At 42.9% G+C, this 24,626-nt stretch overlaps 1 protein-coding gene across 4 annotated transcripts in view; it reads right to left on the bottom strand.

The window, feature by feature from the left end:
• The window catches only part of SCUBE1 (signal peptide, CUB domain and EGF like domain containing 1), a 173,412-nt gene that overhangs the window by 54,875 nt on the left and 93,911 nt on the right, over positions 1 to 24,626 (bottom strand). For 3 of the 4 annotated variants that reach the window (XM_056846059.1, XM_056846056.1, XM_056846058.1), the window contains 2 exons: positions 21,417 to 21,506; positions 7,313 to 7,429 (listed from right to left, as the gene is read on the bottom strand). In XM_056846059.1, coding sequence (XP_056702037.1) covers positions 7,313 to 7,429; positions 21,417 to 21,506 — 207 coding nt within the window. The remainder of the gene's footprint in view (positions 1 to 7,312; positions 7,430 to 21,416; positions 21,507 to 24,626) is intronic. The other variant, XM_056846057.1, reaches the window with a different exon arrangement.

Genomic DNA, 24,626 nt, shown 5'->3' with positions numbered 1-24,626 from the left:
AAAAAGGAATAAGACTGATGGAACCAAAAGAGGCTTTGAAAAGTTATCCAGTCTGAATGATAACTATAGAAGGGACAAAGAATTGTAAGACCATTATGATAAACACCTGGATTTCAGCGGCACATGCTTAGAATCACAGTACTAATGATGATGTTGATGGACCAGAAGGCTGGAATAAATTCCAGCTCAGGGGCTGCAGGCAATCATTGTTTCTCATTTGGATTCTGCACCTGTGAAACAAGATATTATGGACCACAGAGGAAAACAGTAAACATATAAGCAGTTCGTCAAGGTGATTGGAATGCCCTAAATTTCTCTTCGCAACTTTCTGAGCTTCTTAAGATTTGTGCATGCTTGCGTGGGGAAAGGAATAACAAGAGGAACACTGAACCCTCCCATAACCATGCTTATTTAAAGCTGTTAATTTAAAACAAAATCCCCTTAAGTGCTTGGCAATTTATTTCCTCAGACAACCTGAGATTCATTTCAAATATGCACACTCAGGTGTGAAAGCCAAAAAAGGTCTTCCTAATTGCCATATAAGCATTATTATACAATCCTTCACATATCACACAAATAGACAGAACTGGGAAACCACTTTCCAGAATAAAAATGTTTGATTTGGAACAAATTAGAAGACTAGGGCCTTTTATGCATGGGCATTTCCCTGCGGTCACCTCCGTCGACTGCTTCGGGGCTCCCTTTTGATTATGCATGCCTTTTCTACCCATCAGAGATTGCCTTGCTCTCCCCGCGCGTTTTGCCTGCCATTTTCCAGATTCTGGCTAAAACAGCATCTGGAAAACACAGGCAAAACGCACGGGGAGAGCGAGGCGGCCTTTGACTGGCGGAAAAGGCATGCATAACCAAAAGGAAGCCTTGAGGCAGTTGGTGGGGGGGACGACCGCAGGGAAATGTCCCTGCATACATGAACACATGAAGCTGCCTTATACTGAATCAGACCCTTGGTCCATCAAAGTCAGTATTGTCTACTTAGACCGGCTGCGGCTCTCCAGGGTCTCAGGCAGGGGTCTTTCACATCACCTACTCGCCTAGTCCCTTTACATGGAGATGCCGGGGATTGAACCTGGGACCTTCTGCATGCCAAGCAGAGGCTCTACCACTAAGCCACAGCCCCTCCCCAAGGCCTAGATGTTAAATGCAGGATATAAAAGCAAGAAATGTCCTATTGTTACAGCTTCTTTGCTAAGATGATTGCTTGCTAATAATTTGAAGTGATTGCTTTATATTTCCTCGATGAGAGCTCATCACTGGGGATGTTTTCCTGGATGGGCAATTTATTGGAAGCCTGAAACCAGTTCTCTGCAAGGTGTGTATATGTACGTAGGTGTCATGGACCACCCTGGGGTAAAGTGGAAAGAGAGGTCCTCACCAGAAGAAGAGGACTCGCCCTTGAGTCCTGCCCTGGTGGATTCTCCCTGCAAGGCAGATTCCTCAGGACTTCCCCAGAAGAGTACTCAAGCCAGCAGGCCCCAGCATGGACCTGCCATTGCCAGCCCCACCATCTTCTCCCCCAAGACCCTGGGGCAGAAGAGGCAAAGAGCAAGGGCCAAGGCAGGAGAGTGAGCCTGACAGCTCAAACCTCTCCTCTGCTAAGGAAGCACCAGGAAAGACCAATGAATCACTGGGGCCTGCTACTCCTTACGACTATAGGAGCTGACTCAGCTTGTCAGATGAGCCTAATGCTGAATACACCATCACTTGTAGGGGAAATCCCCATATAAGCCAGCAGTGAGGGCAGGAGCCAGTGTGGGATCAACTTATCTGCAATTTGCTGACTAGCTTACCAAAATGCTTGTAGACACACTGCTAATTCTCTGAACCCTGGACTTGCTTTTAGACCTGGCCTCTGGACTACACTATCTGGACCAAGGCTTGACTTTGGACTGTGACCCTAAGGTCTGACTGCTGGACCCTTGTCTTCCAGCTCCTGCCGTGGAGCTCTGTTGTTGCCCAGGGCTTTTGCCCCGATCCTGTTGAGTAGGACAGTACATGGAAAGGAAGGGGGTGTCTTGCAGAGTCCATCACACTTCCCTTTCCTCCACTATTTCTTCTTTTTCCTTCCTGGAAAACCCCAAAGACTCTCCCCCCTTTCCTGCCTCCTTCTCTTTTTCCCATTCACCAGCCAACCTACCTTAATCTCCTCCCTATGTTCAGTTTTCCAATTTGATGGGCTATGACTGCAAATCATTTTCATTCATTCATTCATTCATTCATTCATTCATTCATTCATTTATGTTCAGTTTTCTGCCCTTTCTTACTCCTAGCACTCTCTAGCACTCTCTACCTGAGAAAACTATGACCCAGTTGCATGGTGCCGGTTGCCAGGAACCTACAAGGACCATCCCCATTTTCTCCATCCCCACACCAATTTCTCTTTCCCTCCACTGACAACCCCCATATTCTCATTCTTCTCTGTTTCCTTCTCTCATTCCCACCCACCCACCAACCTAACCTTTATCTGCTCCTCCATCTTCAGCTATATCGATTATTTATTTACTTCATATATAGCCCACCTTTCTCCACAATGGAGAGAGGGGACAATTGGGGGAGAAAGGCTCCCGAGTGCCCCCTTCCATGGGGTTGCTTCCTTTGCACACATTCCCCAATGGCACTGCAGCGAAGCCGCTCTCAAGACACTGCAGGGGCCTGGGGTGAGGCCACATTCTGTACCCAAAACACCTAAATGGCCTGGCTGAAGGAGAGATTCCCTCTCTGCTGTTTTCCTCCCATGTGTACAGATAAACTAATTCTTCACACATTTTTAAAAAGTTGAAACTTCTGTTGGAACTCTTTCTTCCCACCCTCTTCTCACTTCCTAGATTCATTTATGTGGTATATTTATTATTTCCCTTTAATGTATCCAAGTAAGTTACTGTTGGCTTCCTTAAGCCCCCCGCCCCAAGACAGCAACAATGCATTCAAGTATTTCAACGTGCAAGTGCCACCATTTTTCTGTGCTGGGTTACCATGACAATGAGACAGAACAAGCAAGACATGTTTGCTTACAAGAGTATCCAGCCACATAACCTCTGAGTAACACCCCTCTGATTAAACAGCCTTTGAGAAATGAAGAGCTCTTATACTGGAAAAACAAAACATAATCTCTTTTGAGAACTGTTGTACAAAGATATCTAAACAAGTACACGAGAGACCAACCTCATTTTTGTTTTAGAGAAAGGTGCTATGTTCTTATAAAGGAGAGTGAAACAGTGAATACTCCACGGGCACATTTCTCAGCAAAACTCATCTTTTTTGTACTCTAACTAGAGAGAATGCCCTGACCTGGATAGTCCAGGCTAGCCCAATCTCAACCAAGGAAGTCCAGGGTTGTGACGCAGAAGCAGGCAATAGCAAGCCATCCCTGAAATCTCTTGCCTTGAAAAACCTATGGGGTTGCCATAAGTTGGTTGCCACTTAATGGCAAAAACAAAAACAAAACAAAACCTAGGCCATTTATGCAGGGCTGTTTCCCTCACGGTCACTCCGCTGACTGCTTCGGGGCTTCCTTTTGATTATGCATGCCTTTCCCAACCATCAGAGGTCGCCTCGCTATCTCTGTGCGTTTCCACGCGTTTTGCCCATGTTTCCCTGGATGCTGTTTTAGCCAGAGTCTGGAAAACACGGGCAAAATGTGCAGAAATGTGCGAGGGAGCACCAGGCAACCTATGATGGTCGGGAAAGACATGCATACTAAAACGGAAGCCCCAAAGCAGTCGGTGGGGTGACCGCGAGGAAAACAGCGCTGCACAAATGGCCCGAGAGGAAGTTGCAGCATCTTTGAAAACTTTACATCGAGATGTAAAGTTAAAATTTCTTTTTCTGTTGCATTATATTTATTGAAAACATTTATAATCTCCTTTCTTCAGCCAACTGCATGGGGCAAAAGCAGGCCACGTGAAGGGCAATTCAAAATTAGCAACTTCGTTTAAAGCAATTTACTTATAATTAATTAATTGATTAATTAATTTAATTTGTGCCAGGTTTCCCCCACACACACACACACACAATATTTTATATTTGCTGCTTCAACAGTATTCTTGTTTTGGACTCATTGTTGATCTTAGTTTGCTTTATTTATTTGTCCTGTAACAGTGAGCCTCCTCAAAAACCCAGAAATGTACCAAATACTAAACAGAGTTTGCTAGTGAAGGATCCAGGATATTGTAGTGGTCAGAGTATCAGTGTATGAGCTGGGAGACCCAGGTTCAAATCTGCACGCTGCTATGAATCATACCTTGGGCCTATCACTCTCTGACAATCTCACCTACTTTACAAAGTATAGTGAAGGGATCACAATATAGTGAAGGGATTACAATATATGTTGCCCAGAGCTCATTGGAGTAGGGGTGAGATTTAAAAAGTGCTAGCTAGATCTTAAAGTATACTCAAATAACAATATAAATCCAATCCAACAATTAAACCACTCAGAAAACCATGTATGTTACATTGATGCGAGCATCTAATGATGGAATACAATGGTATACAAAAAATACATAATCATGCAAATTATTAGGAGTGACTGGAAATGAGAGAAGGACTGCTGTGGTGGGTTGGCCTTCTTTCCTCCACCAGCCCAGAGCCCACATGCTGCTCCCTCTGCAGGAGAAGCCTGTAGCACATCATCAACCACCAGGTTACCTAACAGACATCCAGGCATCTCTGAATCTAAAACTATATGTTGAACGGTTTGAGTGGTTCTAAGCTGTTTTGGAAGTCCCTCTTAGATGAAAAGTGGGCTATAAATACAATATAATGGACCACATAAGACAACCATTTACAACAAAGTTCGGCTATAACAGTCTGCATCCTGGCCAGAAAGTTGACAGATCCTGCCTGAATTTCTAAATTACTGACTGAACTTGTTGGCTCATCCAGCTGACCAATGAAATGAAGCTAAGAACACACAGAAGAGCGAAGATCTGACTATCTACAAAAACTCTGCAGCTAAAAAAAAGATGCACTATCTATGTGTGTTAAGTGTCGTTGAGTCGCTTCCGACTCAGTGCTATCTACTGATCTGTATAGGTCCTTTCCTTACTCATAACAAATTCTACAATTGGAAAATTAGAAGATCTTGTGGTCTAAAAAATCTTTAAAATGCCACAAAGGCAACAAACTACATAAATAACATGCTTCATGTCAATTAACACAGTACCACAAAGGCCTGCCATTTATTATTTGTAATGTCATATTTTGTGATGACAGCAAATGCACGTTAAACTCTAACATACTCATGAACCTAGGACTTCAAATAGTCTGTGAGCAACCATTCATTATATATGCAGTTCAGCTGGAATCTTAGAAGTATTTTATGAAGAAGGGCTGCACCTTTCCTGGTGTCAGAGATAGCACCACCAACAAAGTAGACAAGCAGAATGAGAGAAACTGCCTTCATAAGGAAGCCTCATATATTTATGAACACTTTAGCGTTTGCCATGACAGCCTGATCGGAATCTAGAAATTAGCTTCATGGATTTACTGTTTCTATCTATCCGCCTGCCTACCCTTCTTCTGCCAACTGTGTTATAAATTGTGTATGCATATAAGTAGACAAAAGTAAAGGGCAGTCTAGTGGCAACTTAAATAACTAACAAAATTAGAGGTGAAGATTCCAACCAACCAAGAGGTAGCTTACAAAATTTGGTGATTGGTCTCTGCATTTTTCTTGATTAGATTTGAGTTTTTCATAATTGCATTTCATCCCGTACACCCCCTGACACTGCTGTTTGTATGTTTTTATACCTCCTACATACTATCCTAGCCACTGCATTGCATTTGAAGAAGTGGCACTTTGCCCACAAAGGTTCACATCCAAATAGTCGTGTCAATCTTTCAGGTGCCACTGCATCCTATTTATTTTTGCAGCAAGAGACTGCTGCCCCTCTGGATTTATTCAGGCAAATAGTTTGTACTTGATTTTTAACAAGTTAATACTAATTTCTGGATGCCTTGGTTTATAAGAATTAATCACTTGGAAATACAGACTATTCCAAGTTGCTCCTCAAAAAACAAACCAAAACCTAACTGTCATTCTCATCCGAGGCCTCAGACTGGGCACCTGACTGCTGGACTGCAATCAAGTCCCTTGGGCGTAGTGGTTAAGAGCAGTGGTTTGGAGCAGTGGACTTTAATCTGGAGAACCAAGTTTGATTCTCCACTCCTCCACATGAAGCCAGCTGGGTGACCTTGGGCTAGTCACAGCTCTCTTAGAACTCTCTCAGCCCCACCAACCTTACAGGGTGTCTATTGTGGGGAGGGGAAGGGAAGGTGATTTCAAGCCGGTTTGATTCTCCCTTAAGTGGTAGAGAAAGTCAGTGTATAAAAACCAACTCTTCTTCTTCTTCCTCCATGGCCTCCTTGTGTGTCAATCAAAGATGCCACCACTGTGGTCTCCAACCTGCTTTCCTCCACCTGCTTCCTTCACACCTCTGTGCCCTCCAATGCCCAGTGATCCTTTGTCCCCTGCCAAGTATGGTCAAGAGAGACGCTGTTTCAGGGTTTCAAAGTTCTCCTGCTGGCCTGTCTCCCTGGCTTCTGCCAGGTTTGGCTGCCTTCCCTCGACCTATGTCCCACTTCCCAGGGCCTGCTCTAGCACCATCGTTTCTTCCTGACTCTCCTGACCTGCCAGCAGGGGCGTTGTAGCTTGGCCCTGCTTCTGAGCCCCTGCCACCTTGCTCTGACCTGCAGATTATCAGAGGTCGTCACCCACCCACCTGCATTATCCCTGCTTGATCCTGCTTCTTTCTCCTCCTCTGCAGTCTCCTCGCAGCTTCCTCCACGGCTGAGACCCTCCCTCTGGTACCCTGCTGCCTTCTGACAGCCCAGTTGGTGGGGGCAGGCCCCGCCCTCCCACTAGCATCCTAGTGGTCCTTCAGACCCAGCCATTTTCTTCCAGCTGGCTGTTGGGTGTGCCCTGATACCATACAGGCCACATGAGGATACTCAGGCAGCTACAGTAACTTAATAAAACACAGATTCCCCGAGTTTCTTCATCATTGTGTAAAACATGAAACACAGAAAAGTATTTAGCAGATGTGCAGAACTGGCTCCCCACATAGCTGTGCAAAAGGCGCAGTGGAAAACTTGAAAGAAAACAAGAGACACTTCTTTATAACAAAAAACCCTGAGGGCTAGCAGTGTCAACTAGAAGGGCAGAGAAAGTGCAGACTTTCTGCTTGCGCTTCCTGTGCCATGGGAGCTTGGGTGCGTGGATTAGCTATCTGCTCGTTTAACCAGCATGAAAGCTGCTGAGGGGAAACGAGGCATTACAAAGCAAACAGAAACTGACCTTTGCATGTTTTCCCATCAGGCTGCAGGGTAAATCCAACCGGGCAACTGCAGCGAACTCCTGTTGCCGTATCCTTGCAAGTACGGTCACAGCCTCCGTTATTGACAGCACATGTTTCTGAAGGATGAAAGAGACAGACAATAAAGGGGGAGGGAGAAAGAGTGTGCGTAACACAACACATTCGAGCTGTCTCAGTGTTCTGCATAATGTTACAACTCCACGTAAGCAATCTATCCATAAGGAAGCAGCACTACTACAGCGACTATGTTTTTCGCAAGGGTTTGAAGGCTTTCTTGTACTTCAACCCTATAGATTAATCCTATGTATGCTAATTTGGAAGTCAGGACGATGGAGTTCAATAGGGCTTACGAGTAAGCGGGCACAGAATTGCAGCTTTACTGGAATATAAATCCCATTACTGCAGAAAACATATTTGTGTAATGTCATATAAGCCATTATGCTTTCACACGTTAAAGCGTAAAACAAGAGCAACCATGAAGCAAGCGTTGTTTACTGTAATCAGTAGGACAGTAAATTACATATACAGAAAGACCACCATTTTAATAAAAGCCTTTAAAAATAGAATTAAGCAAGTACATGTCAGTCCTACATATACTACAGGGAGTAAGACCATATGGTATCAATGAAGCTTACTTCCAAGTAAATACAATTAATTACTCAGTTATTACGTGATAATGGCTCTATAATACTGATTTTGGGAAAACAAATGTTCTTGATAAACCTGAATTTAGGAAGAAAAGTAGCAGAAAAACAATGCTCGTTTTGAAGCTGAGAATTTCAAATCCTTTATTTCACAGAAAGAGTTAATGGAAAACGAACTACATCCTTCAATTTGACAGGAATCTACATGCCCAATCTGTTCTTACTGAACTACAAGCAAAAGGCATCTGGGTTTTGTCCACTTACAGCTTTTTACAAATTGAAAGGAGTTTGAAGTGGATGGGGATGGCATAATTGAGGTCACTGAACCCATTTCATGCTATGGCATTGAAATTTCCCAGTGCTTGCAGAATAGTAGTTGGGCAAACAGAGAAGAGAAAGCTTTTTGAGGTTTTAGTTTACAACAATCAAAAATAGGTATCGCTCTACAAATGAAGAGCGCAACTTTGTTAGAAAAGTGACAGTAAGTGCATAATACTTGTGTAAATAGTTTAAAAAAACAGGCAGGATGGATTGTCTGTCTTGTAACGCATAGTCGGGAAGAAGACATAACTGTGCTGATTTTATGAATTGGACTGAAGTCTGGCTTTATCCCACAGATTGGGCTGGCACTAGATATGATGACCTCACACATCCTTTTCCTCTCTCGCCAAGAAGTAATGTCACATGACCTCCTTTTACCCTGAATTTCCCTGAAACCACAAGCAGAAGCCAACGCAGTGGCAATGGAGAAGGACACTTGGAGCATGATGACTACTGCTACACAGGGACAGAGAAAGGAAGAGACGAAAGGCTGACAGTCACACATCTTGGACCCTTTTAGAGCAGTCAATCATTAGAGAAAGGAAGCTCTTCTGCCATCAACTATTTTGAAGCCCTTTAGAAAATATTTCCAAGCCCTTTTATAACATTGTCTTTCCCCCAGTTACACTCATTTGGTTCAAATGGAATTCTAGTCTCTCAGGTTCAAATGGAATTCTAGTCTCTCGGGTGATTTTTGTTTGCAGTTTATCATAATTATAAAGGTAACTGAGTCAGCATGGTGTGCTGGTTAAGAGGGGCGGACTCTAAGAATCGGGTTTGATTCCCCCCTCCTCCACTGTTCCACATGAAGCCTGCTGGGTGACCCCGGGCAATTCTCAGTTCTCTCAGAACTCTCTCAGCCAATGTGGAGGCAGGCAATAGCAAACCATCTCTGAAAGTCTCTTGCCCTGAAAACCCTACGGGATCGCCATTTGTCAGCTGTGACTTGACAGCACACCCACTCACAAACACAAAGCTAACTGCTCAGTCAGTTTTACAGAGCCTCTTCAGATGCGTTTGCATTATCTGGAAGTACGATTAGGTATGAAATACATGTTGCACATAGGGTTACCAGGTCCCTCTTCACCACCGACGGGAGGTTTTAGGTGTGGAGCCAGAGGAGGGTGGGGTTTGGGGAGGGACTTCAATGCCATTGAGTCCAATTGTCAAAGCGGCCATTTTCTCCAGGGGAACTGATCTCTATCGGCTGGAGATCAGTTGTAATAGCAGGAGATCTCCAGCTAGTACCTGGAGGTTGGCAACCCTAGTTACACACAAACACATTTGCAAAACAGTAATGGGTTAGGGTTCTAAGGGGAAGCAGATTCAGGAGGGGTAAGTTTGGAGCAGAAGTGGGGGTGGGAGAGGATGCATTTACTGTTTCCTCCACAGCCACTTTTCTGCTGTAACTCTGCATTAACACACACACCCTTTGGAGTTGCAAATACATGTTTGCCTTCATGGGTTTTACACACACACACACACACACACACACACACACACAGGTAGGTGGGTAGATAGATAAGTATAGAACTGAAATGGTTGCGACAACTACATAGTAGATAATCTACACATTTTATACCCATTGAACAGGCCAAAGCTACAGAACAGAGAAGCAGATTGCTAGGGCCCTATAACAATGGGTAATATTTTTAAATATTGCAGGCAGTAAAGCTGTCTCACTTAACAGTTTTAATCTATCAGACTCTAAACAAAACAATTATAATTTGGCAATTCGAAAGTTTAAATACCATTGTTTGCCAAAGGAAAATGAGATTTATCAAATACACAAATTTCATTCAAGGTATCTCAAACAGAAGATGAATATTTGCAACATATTTATCAGAAATAATGAATCTGAATCATACTTGTTAAGAATCTAAGTACATAAAAACATTAGAAGAGCCCTGCTGGGTCAGACCACTGGTACATCCAGTGTAGCATCCTGTCTCACACAGCGGCCAACCAGTTCCTCTGGAGGTCCAACAACAGGGCACAGAGGCCAAGTCTTTCCCTGATGTTGCCAGCTGGCAGCAGTAGTCTGAGGTTTACTGCCTCTGAATGTGGAGGTTCCATTTAGTCACCATGGCTAGTAGCCGCTGATAGGCATAACCTCCATGAACTTCTTTTAACCACTTTTAAAGCTGTCTATGCCTGTGGTAATTACTGCATCCTCTGGCAGCGAATCCCACATTTTAATCACTTACTGTGTAAAGAAGTTTTGTCTATCCTCAATCTCATCAACTTCAACCGATGCCCTAATATTTTGGGAGAGGGAGAAAAAGCTCTCTCTGTCTATTCTCTACCCCATGCATAATTTCATTAACCTCTATGACCTCCCCAGTCATGTCTTTTCTAAACTAAAAAGTCCAAAACTTTTCAGCCTTTCCCCACAGGGAAGGTGCTCCAACCACCTAATCATCTTGTGTGCCTTCTTCTGTACTTCTTCTAGCTCTGCAATGTCATTTTTTACATATGGTAAAAAGAACTGCACACAGTATTCCAAGTGAGGCTGGACTGAATTTAGCAGCTTCCTTCCTTAGAGATCCAACAGTGGTTGGTGTAAGAAACGATGGCACAAGAAGAACACCATTAGAAGTGAAGCAACCAGGACTTATACAAAGCAAGACCAATAAGTCAAGCAGCTGAAACTAATTCATACAGGTTTTGGGAAACAGCAGAAACCATCAGACTGTCAAAGACATCACACAGGACTGGTTCAGAATAGATCACATAGATCTAGCTCATCCTCTGTTTACTGCCTTAGCAGAAAATGGAGTTAAAATAATTAGGAAGTTACTTATGAAAGCAGAGGACTCAAAGTGGATCCATTCTTGATAGCAGAAAGTTACAGAACTGTACTATTAGAAATGGTTATTTATTGATTTAGGGAATGAATATGCTGCCTCTATTAGGAGCCCCATGGCACAGAGTGGTAAGCTGCAGTACTGCAGTCCAAGCTCTGCTCACAACCTGAGTTCGATCCCAACAGAAGTTGGTTTCAGTTAGCTGGCTCAAGGTTGACTCAGCCTTACATCCTTCTGAGGTCGGTAAAAAGAGTACCCAACCTGCTGGGGGTAAAGGGAAGATGACCTGGGCAAACCACCCCGTAAACAAAGTCTGCCTAGCAAACGTCTGGATGTGACATCACCCCATGGGTCAGGAATGACCTGGTGCTTGCACAGGGGACCTTTACCTTTTTATATCCTGCCTCTCCCAGAGACCTGTTCCAGGTGACTTAAAAGCAGGACTATAACCCACCCCCCAAATTTTCAATTTTAAAAACAAGCCAACAAAACAGAATAAAACAACCAATGAGCAGTCAGAAGAATACCTATATTGAGAGCTAGCATGGTGCAGTGGTTCAGAGCGGTGGTTTGGAGTGATGCACTCTTATCTGGAGAACTGGGTTTGATTTCCCTACTCCTACACATGAAGCCAGCTGGGTGACCTTGGGCTAGTCACACTCTCTCAGCCCCACTGACCTCACAGGGTGTCAGTTATGGGGAGGGGAAGGTAATTGTAAGCCAGTTTGATTCTTCCTTAAGTGGTAGAGAAAGTCAGCATATAAAAACCAGCTCTTCTTCTTCTTCTTCTTCTTCGTCTTCTTCGTCTTCTTGACTACAGGCTAAAACAGACCATAAAACCACCAAAGATATAAAATTCCTTAATTAAAGGCCTAGGTCAGGTGTGTTGAATTCAATTGTTACGAGGGCCGGTTATAACATAGATGTCACTTGATTGGGTCAGATTGAGAATGGGGGTGGTGGGTGGCTGCCTCAGCTGGCTCACAGGCTGGATAAGAGCTCTCAAGGGGCCAGATCCAGCCCGTGGGCCTTATGTTTGACACCCCTGGCCTACGTCAAACAAAATGCTTTGCCATGGCACGTCAAATACGGTATGGTGGGTACCAGATCTGCCTCAAGGAGGAGGGCATTCCAAAGGCATGAAACAATCCCTGTTTCCCACCCTAGGCAGTAGCCTGGCTGCTGCATTTTGGAACCAGCTGGAGTTGGGGTTTTATGTGTGTGACAATTTTCAAAGGCAGCCCTACACAGACAGCATTACAGTAATCTAACCTGGATTTTATTTATTTATTTAGTTCATTTATGCCTTGCCCCTCTCCCCAGTTGGCACCCAAAATGTCTTACATCCTTTTCTTTCCCCCCATTTTATCCTCATAATAATCCTGTGATGTAGGTTAGGCGGAGAGTGTGGGACTGGCCCAAGGTCACCTAGTAAGTTTCCATGGCAGAGTGGGGATTCAGACCTGGACCTCCCAGTTCCTAGTCTGTCATCATGGTCAGATCACACCTTTCAAGAAACTGCCATAGGGAGTGTATCAGCTGATAAAAGGTGCTGTGGTCCAGGGAGGAGAATTGAACCACCAGGTGAAGGCCAAGATCAAACAGCACCCCCAAGCGACAAACATGCTCAGGGGCAGTGCCTGTTCACGACAGGCTAACTCTGCAGTCCTTCATCAGTTTCTCCATTGATTTTTCAAAATTTATTTTATTGCTAACATGTTACATCCATCTTTCTATTACAAAATCCATACATCAAAACAAGTAGAAAAACACCTTTATAATAATACCCCACTCTCTGAATTAAAGCAGAAGTCTCAAACTAATGATGCCCAAGGCTGCACTGATTCCTTTGGCTTGGTAGTATTCCAATATTTTATAAATAACAGCCATCTTTGTGTGAATAATTTCTGTGTGGATAATCTTTCTTTGCCTAAATGTTGTAATATTATCCATTAACATAATATGCCAACACCTCCTGAGCCAAGAAGAAGAGTTGGTTTTTATATGCTGACTTTCTCTACTACTTAAGAAAGAATCAAACCAGCTTACAGTCACCTCCCCTTCCCCTCCCAACAGACACCCTGTGAGGTAGGTGGGGCTGAGAGAGTGGGGCTAGCCCAAGGTCACCCAGCTGGCTTCATGTGGAGGAGTGGGGAAACAAACCCAGTTCACCAGATTAGCCTCTGCAGCTCATGTGGACGAGTGGGGAATCAAACCCAGTTCTCCAGATCAGACTCCACCACTCCAAACCAATACACCGTGCTGACTCTCGAAGGAAAGGCTATTCTTTTGATTCCAGTGCTTGGCCACCAACATCCTTGATGTCCAGATCAAATTCCTTTAAAAATACCCATGTTTTTTTCTCCAGCTGTGCGTCCATCTGACCAAACAAAATGAACATTGCAGTACATTCTACCTCTTCTCCTATTATGTCATTTAAAAACCAGAAAATGCTGGGCTATAAATCCACTATAAATGGATGAGGTATCCTTTGACTGCGGCACAAAGCCAGGATTGATCTATTGTATTATTGACCATCTTGTATATTCTAACAGGAGTGTAGTGCCATCTTAACCTTAGTTGTAACCCATTTTCTCTAATATTGATGTTTATGCAAAATATCCTTATAGACCCCCCCCCCACTTTTCAATTGGTATCTCCTGCCTTAAGTCTGCTTCCCATTTAGATGTATAAACAAGATCTCTATACTCAACTAGAGTATATTCAACTAGAATATTATAGAACTTTGCCAAGAGTCCTTTAGAAGGCCCTGAGTATGTCATAACTTTCTCAAAGACATTGAGAGATCTGAAAGTATCCTCCCTTTGGGCTAACCTGCTGATAAAATTCTGAATTTGCAAAAAATGCAATCTTACCAACTGGGTATCACCTAACATGCTTTTGATTTGTTCCCAAGTACAAAATTTCCCTTCTTTGCATTTGTCCATAAGTCTATTGAATCATGCTTGTTCCCACTTAGAGAAATTTCCTGCCACTCTAGCCTGGGAAAAATATTTATTATAAAAATTGGCATTAACAATGACTTATCCAACTGTAATGGTCTTGGACTGAGCTTCAGTTTCTTGGTCCTCATCCATCCCATTATTCTCCAAATATCTGTTCAGGACATCCACAGATTCACCTGACTCAGCTAAGAGCCAAAAATTGACATATTGGTATCAGGTAAGGTGGTAAAACGTCTTGATATTTTTCTATGTGTGCTGTTTTGATGTGATAACCTATTCTGATTGAAAAGCTCAAGCTTTTTGTGATGTCATCAAGATGGCTGAAGCCAATTTTTCCTACCTTTTCAAATTAGAGCTATAACTCATGATCTGAGTAGCAAATTTCAAATTTTAAAGAACTGTTGGAAAGCTAACCCCTACAAATAACAAATAGTAATAATGCCTGAATCCATTGTTATTTTGGTGATATAAGGCATAAATCAAAGAAAAAGTAAATTTCCCTTTCATTTTTAAAAGGTTTATGGCATATGGCACTTTACCTAATCCAGATAGTCACCTAAAGTATATTAGATAATTATAGCTTATTCTTTTGCCTTTCCAATGGGCCACAGCATGAAGATATTATTTTTGATATGCCACAGTTAGGTACATGAGAACAGAGCCACATTTAATGTAATTTTTATCCACTGTAACGATCCCGACGGAAGTCGGTTTCAGGTAGACGGCTCAAGGTTGGCTCAGCCTTCCATCCTTCCGAGGTCAGTAAAATGAGTACCCAGCTTGCTGGGGGTAAAGGGGAGATGACCATAAACAAAGTCTGCCTTGGAAACGTCAGGATGTGACGTCACCCCATGGATCAGGAATGACCCGGTGCTTGTACAGGGGACCTTTACCTTTAAGTGTCAGTGTCCTTCCTGGAAAGAAGGCTACACTGTTTGTGGCTACACTGTTATACCCCAAAATTAGTTCCATTTTCATGTTGAAGTCCTGAATTTTCCACAACTATTTTTGAAGTTTGGTGTTTGAGTTGTTTATGACAGCCATTGTAAAGATTAATGGTCTGCTAAGAGTGTGAACTCTTGCCCCCATAGCTATGGTCTAAGCCATCACGCCCAGGAACTACTTGACCTGCCTCTTGGTCTTTGGGGGTTCCTAATTCTGGATTGCCTCTGCCTTGTCCCACACTGATGTGATGTTCCCACTACCCACCCTGTGTTCCAAGTAAGCCACCTCTTCCATTTGTTCAGTTTGGTGAACTTATATAGGCCATCTGGAGTAATGAAAGGAAATTTAGTTCAAATTCCATTTGCCAAAAACCCTTTCAAAGATCCACAGTGGATATCACCCAAGCAGAACCAAGCATATACAAGGATGTGTCTATCCTAGACAAAAGAAAAGAATCTGGTTTCAGGATAATTTATTATGACTTTGGTGGATCATGTCACAAGATGCACAGACACAACCAAAGCCCTGTTAGTAGAGAAAGCTCTGCTTAAGGTTTCCTGTCAGTTAGGTTTTCCTACAAGGGTTTTAACAGACAGGGGGTGTAGGCATGATAATGCACTTTCATCTATGTTTGGTCACATTTGTTTTGAGTATTCTCTCACTTGTGTACTAAACATCAGTTCAACTGTTTAATTGTCTCAAACTCCTTAATAAACTAAGGGGCATTCTGGGCTCTGCAGGAAGGGGCAGGGTGCTCAGGAGCAACCATGTCAACCACCTGATCATCTTAGCATTCTACAGATTGACCGAGCTGTGACAGAATACCAGCCTCACAGACTGAAGAATCCCTAAGAGATGTCAAGAAACTCTCCAGATCCATCAGCTTTCTGTGGCAGACCTTTCCAACCAGTCCCCTCCAATCCTTTCAGAGGTTTCAAGAATAATAGGTGGTGTCAAAAACTTCAATATGAAACCCCGTAGAGTTGCTGCCAGCCACAATAGACAATATGGACCTTGCCTCAGTATAAGGCAGCATCACAAGTGTTCAGTATATTCCTTATACTATGCACCTAATGTAGGTAAAACAGATATGTACTTCATCAATGGACCCTTAAAAACCCCTAATTTTTACTGGGCCATACTCTGTTCAATATGTTTCTAGCTTCTTTGTAATAGAAACCCTTTCTGGTTCTGCTCCTAAATTTTGCTCATGAGAATACTGATTTAAAAAGCATGAAAAAGCACCCCAGACAAATGCTGACATTGCAACCAGCAACTGATTTTACAGTCATATATGAGTTATGAAAATCTTTTAGGATAGTTCCTCAGTATCAAACAAACGCTACTTAAGCAGCTTGCTGAATAAAATGCAGTGAAATTGAATATTCGCCACAATATTTGACTTATTCTCTAGCAGAAAGTATGATCGGCTCTTTAGGGAATGGGTACCAACCAATCACCTCACATTATCAGGGTCACTCTCCAAAATGAATCCATTTCCAATGTTGGCAGCCTTCTAGCACTCACCGCCCTCCGCTGCTCCTGAACGGGAGCTGAAGTAATTCTCCGTATCTCCTTAGGTCCCCGGCTCTCTTTAAAAACAGTGTGGCAAGCTGTGGACACCAGTTCCTGATCTCTTGTGTGACTCCTTCTTCCCATGAGAATATGGCCACCATTTCTGGTCAAGAACATGGTCAGGAAGAGGACATGGCTACATGGCTGTGTGCAGCTCTGTGGATCGTGCATTGTGCATGCCTCCTTCAACTTGTTCCTGACCAAAAGGCTCTCATAATTTTAGAAGTAAAATAAAGTTTTAATTTTGATCTGGATACAAAAAAAGAGAAATAATCAAAATCTTGGGCTATTTGCAAGAACTGGAGTGCATTTGTTGGGACAGTCAGGATCTGGATGTTGCCCATACATTATATTTTTCAAGATTCGAAACCTGGTGCCCCCCTTCCCATTAGTCAGATATTTAGAGAGCAATAGTAAGCAGGTCTACTAAGAATCCTACTTAAGCCTATTTAAAAGGGGCTTACCCCCCAGAAAGTGTTTTTAGAATTGGAAGTGGCCCTAAGAGGGTTATACTGCCCTGTCCTAAATTTGCAAATTTACTTGCTTTAAAAAAAGCTGCCCAACTTGTAACTACACTACTACAACATACCTCCATTGTAAACAAAAGAAGAAAGACAATCATAGTGGACCTTATCTGAAGTCTACTGGAGGATGCTGCCCACAACCTGCCAACAGGCTGTGGGTAGGAGTGAGCCCCACAGTTCCCACTGGAGCTGGACAGGGCAATACAGCCCTCTAAGGGCCACTTCCCTACTAGTGAGGAGGAGGAGGAGGAGAGGGAGGAGGAGGAATAGTGGGTTTTTATATGCCGACTTTCTCTATCTTTTAAGGAGAATCAATCCAACTTACAATTTCCTTCCCTTCCTCTCCCTACAACAGACACCTCATGAGGTAGGTGGGGCTGAGAGAGTTTGGAGAGAACTAGCCCAAGGTTACCCAGCTGGCTTCATGTGTAAGCGTGGGGAGACCAACCTGGTTCACCAGATTAGAGTCCGCTGCTCATGTAGAGGAGTGGGGAATCAAACCTGGTTCTCCAGATTAGACTCCACTGCTCTTAACCACTACACCACACTGGCTCTTCCCTGAAGCTCAGGGAAGGAGGAGGGTAGGAAAGGGTTTGCCTTGGGACTCGCCCGGAGACACCCACCACAGCAGGAAGCAAACCTGGGGGAAGCAGGGAAGGAAAAGACAGCACGTTCTTTCAGGCATTTACTACTCCATCTACCTTACAGGCGCTGCCGCTCCAAGGGGCAAAGGCAAGAAAGGGGAAGAAGACGAAGAAGAATTGGTTTTTAAATGCAGACTTTCTCCACCACTTAAGGAAGAACTGGCTTACAAGATTTCCAAAGCTTTTCAGCAGACTAGGAGTGCCCCTCCTCCTTCTAGCGGTCAACTGCCAAAACGGTCACCTGACCAGGAGGAGGGGTGCTACTCCCTCAATTCTCTCCATGCTGCCACTGGAGACCCCAAGAAACTAAAGTTCCAGAGAGTTCACGGCAGGGCTGGAGGGAGGGATGTGTGCCTGCACAGAAGACCACTTGATGAACAACAGCTACAGGTAAGTGCAACTCTGTTTTTCATCTTTGTGGCTTCTGTGCAAGTCCCACATGGGTGAGTAGAAAGCTCATTGAGTTAAGGAGGCAGGTGTGAAACTCTCAATGTAAGAGACCATAGATGACCTCCTTCCCAACAGTTGCTTAGCATCCCATAATGACATTCACCAGAACTGTCTTATAAAGGAGCAAGGAGCTCTCTAAAAGCGTCCCAACCAAAAGTGGCACTGAACAGCCATGTACTCAAGACAGAGTGTGATAGCTTCTACCAACCCACAAGGATGGGTTGTGCAAGGATGCTGGCCGGTCCTTCCTGGAGCCTGAGAGTCCAATACAAAGTAGCGTTGAATCCCTAGCAGACCAAAACCTAAGAAAGTCATATTCAAGAAATGTAAGGAATGGACAGATGTTTGGCATTAGAAACTAGTGTAAGGATAACACTGTGAGACATGAGGACTGTGAGGTAATCCCTGGTAGGGAATCTTGGCCAGGACATCAGACACCCTAACCTTATGAAACCTCATGAATAAAAGGGTTATAGGTTAGAACCCACAAGGTTCTATCTCTGTTTGCTATGTCCTTAGAAATCCAATAAGGAAGAGGGTCGTGTAGAGAGTTTGAGTCCCAAACCGTGGCCAAAACATAATCAACAGCACAAAAAGCAAGGTCTAAAGCAGGGGTGGAGAACCTTTTTTCTGTCAAGGGCCATTTGGATATTTATAACATCATTAGCGGGCCATACAAAATTATCAACTTAAAAATTAGCCTACTATATTTGGTCAGACATTTAGCCAAGAGGCACGACCGGAGACGGCTCCGAGTGTCTGCCACACAGAGCGACTCACTTTTGAGCTCTGCTGTCCCTAGCTGGGCCCAAGAGATTCAGGCAGGGCAGCATCCTTCTGAGCTAGAGATCTGCCAGGACCCATGAAGGGCCAGACCAAATGATTTCGCGGGCCTCATACGGCCCCCGGGCCTGACGTTCCCCACCCCTGGTCTAAAGCCTGCTACAGCCTCAGTAGAACCTCTTTCACTCTTAGAGGTACAAGATTTGGTAGTGAAGGAGTGGTACTTGTTAGTCAGAAAAATCTGAGGCTACTGCTGCAGTGAAGAGAAGGAGCTGATCAAAACGACCAAAGTCAACAATGGAAGTGAGACTAAGCCAATCTATACTATAATAATGAAAGCAGTGAAGCAGGCCTGATGTGGCCAAAATAGGATGAACCCTCTGCAACTCGCAGAGCAATATGTGCGGTGAAATGGACAGGGGAAAAATCAAAACAGGTTACCCTGCCAAGCGATTAGAAGGGCATCCCACCATGACAGGGGTCCCTAACATGAAAAAAACTGGGGAACAAACAGTGCCTAAAATGCCCCATTGTGGAGCAAGGCTAAATAGCCAGAGCCTCCAGTCAGAGTATGTGGGAGTTGGCCCCCATTATTTGAAGAAAACGTAATTACAATGCATTCCACTTCTATGTGGAATGTTTACACTGAAATAAAAGACAAAAGTAAGGTACGTCTAGCGCTCTGGTTAAAATTAGCGGTATGGCCAACTAATTTGCAGAAAGCAGGAGCCCCTGCGAGACACACTATGGGGGAGGAGGCATCCACGATGACACTAACTTTCCCAAGGCTCAGAGTCCAAAGGAGTGCCTTGAGAAAAATGCATCACTTAGGTCACCAGAATAATGCACATTAGCTCCATCTCAGACAGAAAGAGAAAACAAATCTGGGCATCACCGAAGGGTGAAATATATACCAAACCCAAATTCTATTGTGGTGTGTAGAAAAATAATGACTGACTAAAGACTGAGACAGGCAAAAGGAACTTAATCAGTAGGATAAAATGGGTTGATAAACAACCAAAAATCAACAGAGCAGCTGAGGAACACCACGCCAGCGTTGGTGGTTATGATGGCTGCCATGCAACCAAGAGGCAAACTGCTCAGGCTTTCCTCCAAAAAGCATTGCTGGTGATCAGTTCTAAACTCCCTGTGGAGAAGGCAATAGCAAGCCTCTAAGAGCTGTGACTCGCCCTAGGTCACCCAGCTGGCTTCATGTGTAGGAGTAGGGAAACAAATCCAGTTCACCAGATTAGCCTCCACCACTCATGTGGAGGAGTGGGGAATCAAACCCGGTTCTCCAGATTACAGTCCACCACTCCAAACCACCGCTCTTAACCACTACACCACGCAACAGCAGGTTACCAGCAGGAGCTCTCTCACTATAGTGGAGGACCTGGGAACTCTATTCTGGAGCAGCATCCTGAAATAGGTGAGGAAGGCTACTGGACTGTAGGCACAATGTACACACCAACTTTTTCAAAACCAAGCTGGACAAGTCTTTTACATGAACAAACAGCAGCAGGGGCAATAATCAATCTGGAATGGAACCAATGCAACGGATTGGAGTCAAAGTGTTATATTAATTGTTCAATGTGTCTATTCCATTCTATGCTAAGGAAATTCCACACTAGCACAACAACACACTCTTTTTATCCTGGCTCCTTGATTTCAGCCATGTTTGTTTGGTGCAGGGACAAGCATTAGTGTACTCTTGATTAAGTTCTACCTAAAAGGAAGTGCTCAGTCATGGCTGGCAGCATAGGAGCATTTCCTCCCCAGCCATCATTTTCAAAGGACCAAATGTTCTGCACCAGTTGTTGCTGTGGATTAAAGGCCAGCTCCTTTTTTTTGCACAGTTTTGAAAGAAGTGCGTACCTAAGAGCGTGATAATTGCCAGAGAGATACACACACAAAAACCCTTTGAACAGTTTCAGATCTTAAGGAGATAAAACTACAAACATTTTAACCAGAAGTAAAATTAAACCATATACGTGCTTTTAAAAAACACCCAGCACTAAATATACTGAAATGGCATCAATCGTCTTATAACACCGATAGCCAAATAGAAGCCCAAGGGTAATTTAACGTCTATGATCCCCCATGATAGGTTTGTACTCACAGAGACATAAAAGGGTCATATCACATGCAATAAGCAGACTTACAACCAGTTAAATAAGATAAATGGCCAAAGGTTCTTTCTCTGCACCAAAGAATTTCAACACTGCAGCTATAGTGTTATAAGGGAAGAAAAATTGTATTTAAAATGGGGAATGAACTTTTTGATAGAAGATCAGGATTCAAAACAAACTGAACACAGAACACAGATGAATACATTAAGAACAAAAATAACTTTAAAAACACCCCACCCTTACACACACAGACAGAGGTTGAGAGCACATCAAAGGATAGTGGAAGAAAAGTGTTACCCATGAGTAGCCGCCGTTTCACCCGCTTGTCCACATCAGCTACTGACGTGGCATTGAACTCAGAGCTCTCAATTGCAGCCTCATCCTTCTCTAAAACACAAAGTAAGGGACAAACATGGAGCAGTTGGTTAATGAAAAGCCCAATTTCCCACTGCCGAAGACAGTTCCTTGGCTGGGTTCAACCAAAGCCAAGAAGTATGAAAGCACTAAAACCCCATTTAGAGAGTTACTTCCATTTGAGATCCCAGAAACAAATCAAAAAGTGCAGGGCCGGGGGTGGGGGGAGAGTAGAGGGGCGGGCAGAAGAAAATGGTAATGAAAACAAATAATCAGCCAGCCAACACACATTAAGCTGGTCTCCCACTAGTAATCACACAAAAGACAAAAGAGGAGTGTTAATTAAGGAATCAAAATGATAAGATATCTATTTCAACAAATTGTTAGACATTTTAAGTGATGCAGGCTGAGAGATGCTAGCTCTTCGACAAGCTCTTGATACTATTCTGGACACAGAAAGGCAGAGTTTAAAGGATCTGGTGATGGAGGAAGCATGGGGACAGGATAAGTTTGTGCACACTGACACACACAATGTATAAATACCAAACAAACAAACAAAAAAAAAACCCTGCATGCAAACTAAAAACATTAGAATATCAAATTAAACAAACACAAATAAAAAAAAAACACATTAAGTTGGGCAGTGCTGGTTGCCTGCTTGTCTATGAAACACAACTAACTAAACATTCAAGTGCTAGAAATAAGATGTTGCAGGAATAGGCTAGTAATTTTAGAAGCATGCAGTGAAGCCAAGAGAGGCACTAACACCAGGTTACATGCAGTTTTCAAAGCCCCGTGTATGGAAAGCTCATATCCAACATTACAAGGAGATGAATTATGCAACATATAGTGAAAACAATACAGTCTCGAGGATGGGAAGAATGCTAAGGAGATAGCAAAGGGAAGGCCTAGAAAAATGGGGGGGGGATTTTTTGGGGGAACCCAGATTTTCTGAGGATTTTCCCAATATTTCCTACAAATATTGGGAAATACTGGAGAGAACTGGGAAAAAACTCCAATTAAATGTGTTCTTTTAGAGTGTGAGAAATACTTCCTAAGACAAGGTAAAATTGAGAAATTTGAGGAAGAATGGAAAAAAACCCTTTATGAAATATTTTCTCCATTTGAGTGAGAAACCCCTTTTCTTAAAAAGCATTTAAATCATTCCAAATGAATAGCATGAAAAGGTCTGATGACTTTTTCCAATTGAAAAACTGGGAAATGTTGGGAAACACTGAGAAGGAACTTATAAGAAATATTTTCACTCAAAAATTATAGCATTAAAAAGTCTGAGGATTTACAATTTCTCCAGTGGAAAAAACTGGGAAATTTGGGGGTACGCTGGAAAACAATCCTATGATCTTTTTACTCAAAATGTGTAGTATGAAATTTTTTAAATGTAAGACAATCTCCAGCATTACTGATAATTCCCATGTATACTACAGACATATACTGTACATTGTCAAGAATACTTTTTTGTTTATGTATAAATAATTTTAGCAACCATTAATATGCTATAATATGTCTACTTACAATAATTATTAAAGAGTCTAGTGTTTTCAGTGTTGTTCAAGTATGCTGGTTGTTCTACCTATTATGACTATCCCCCACCCCGTCAAGTCACAACTGACTTATGGTGACATTGTAGGGTTTTCAAGGCAAGAGATGTTCAGAGGTGGTCTGCCATTGCCTGCCTCCATGTCACAACCCTGGTATTCCTTGGAGGTCTCCATCCAGGGTCAGGGTCAGGGCTGAGAGTGTGTGATTGACCCAAGGTCACCCAGCAATCTTCGATGGTGTGAGTAGGGATTTGAACCTGTGTTTCCCAGGTCCTGGTCCAACACCTAAACCACTACACCACGCTGGCTCTCTTTTGTGAACATATTGTGAGTCTTTTTTGTCTAAATAATACCCCCTCTTATTTACTACAGATTTTGTTTCCCACCTCTGCTGTTTATTTTCTCCTACCTCCCAGTCTGGCAAAAAATAAGATACATATGCTATAGTAGCACATGGTTCAGCAGTTTGCAAGTCTTTCTCAAGTTTTAGGCATACTTCCAATTTTTCTTATAAAAAAGAAAGGCAGTTATACTTTTAAATTCCATAAATATGCCAAATAGTACTACTTTATATGTTGTTCAATCAGTAAAAGAAGTTTAGCTCTGATAGGAAAGTAAGTATTGCATATACTTCAATTTCTCCCAATTTCCTGTCCCCTCACCCCAGTTTTGGTTTTTTTCCATGACTACAAATTTTCTGGAAATTTTACACCTAGATAAGGAAGTAAGTGAAAGGTCTTACACAGAGGAAAAAGCAATGTGGTAAGCGATGAAATAATTTACATGGAATGGAGAATTGCACTTTAAAAAAGAAAAATAAGAAACACAAGTAGAAACTTTTCCCATGCAGCAGACAAAAGAAAAGGATGAGTCAGGAGAACAAAGACAACATGCATTAGCCAATGGACTTCTTGTGCACTGTTACAGATGTTTGCATCCTTGCTGTGATGTCCAAGTAACAGACACCACTGAAGACAGCAAACAACCATAGTAAGAGAGAGTAGTGGAGAAGGAACCAGAGGAAGTAAGGCAGCTGGCAGCTTGATCTGTGGGAACACTACATGGTTGAGTTGGAACAAGACATTGTTCTAGGAAGAAAACCAAGTTCTAGATGGGATCAGGCTGCAATAGAGGCTTTGGTTTGAGATTTTGCATTTTTCTTTTAATTTTTTTCTTGAAATAATTAATGAGCATCAGGTATCAGACAAGACAGGCAATCAGGAACCATCACCAAAAAGCGGGAATTAAAAACGAAAACAAAATGAAACTAAAACAAACTTAAGAGAAAGAACTACTCAGAAGAAGAAAGTAAAAAACCAACACAAGCAGCAATATGTGACTTACATCGCAGGAAATGTAGCATGGAGTCATATTATAAAGTAACATTGCAAAGATGGAGAGGGAAATACCATGTATGCATCTTTTTGACCGTTTTTATACATGTCAGACCAAATAAACATCACTGTGAATTTACAAAGCAGTGGTATCTACCATCATCCATTTATTATCAGCTCTCTCAAGAAAACCTGTGCCTGCATCCCCATTTCTGCAACAGTTCCACATAAGACACCCCACAATGACCCTTGGCTGTTGA

Source organism: Euleptes europaea, chromosome 3 (genome assembly GCF_029931775.1).
Source record: "Euleptes europaea isolate rEulEur1 chromosome 3, rEulEur1.hap1, whole genome shotgun sequence".
Taxonomy (NCBI): domain Eukaryota; kingdom Metazoa; phylum Chordata; class Lepidosauria; order Squamata; family Sphaerodactylidae; genus Euleptes; species Euleptes europaea.
Note: the sequence above shows the minus strand (reverse complement) of the source record. Positions and strands in the feature narration are given on the sequence as shown.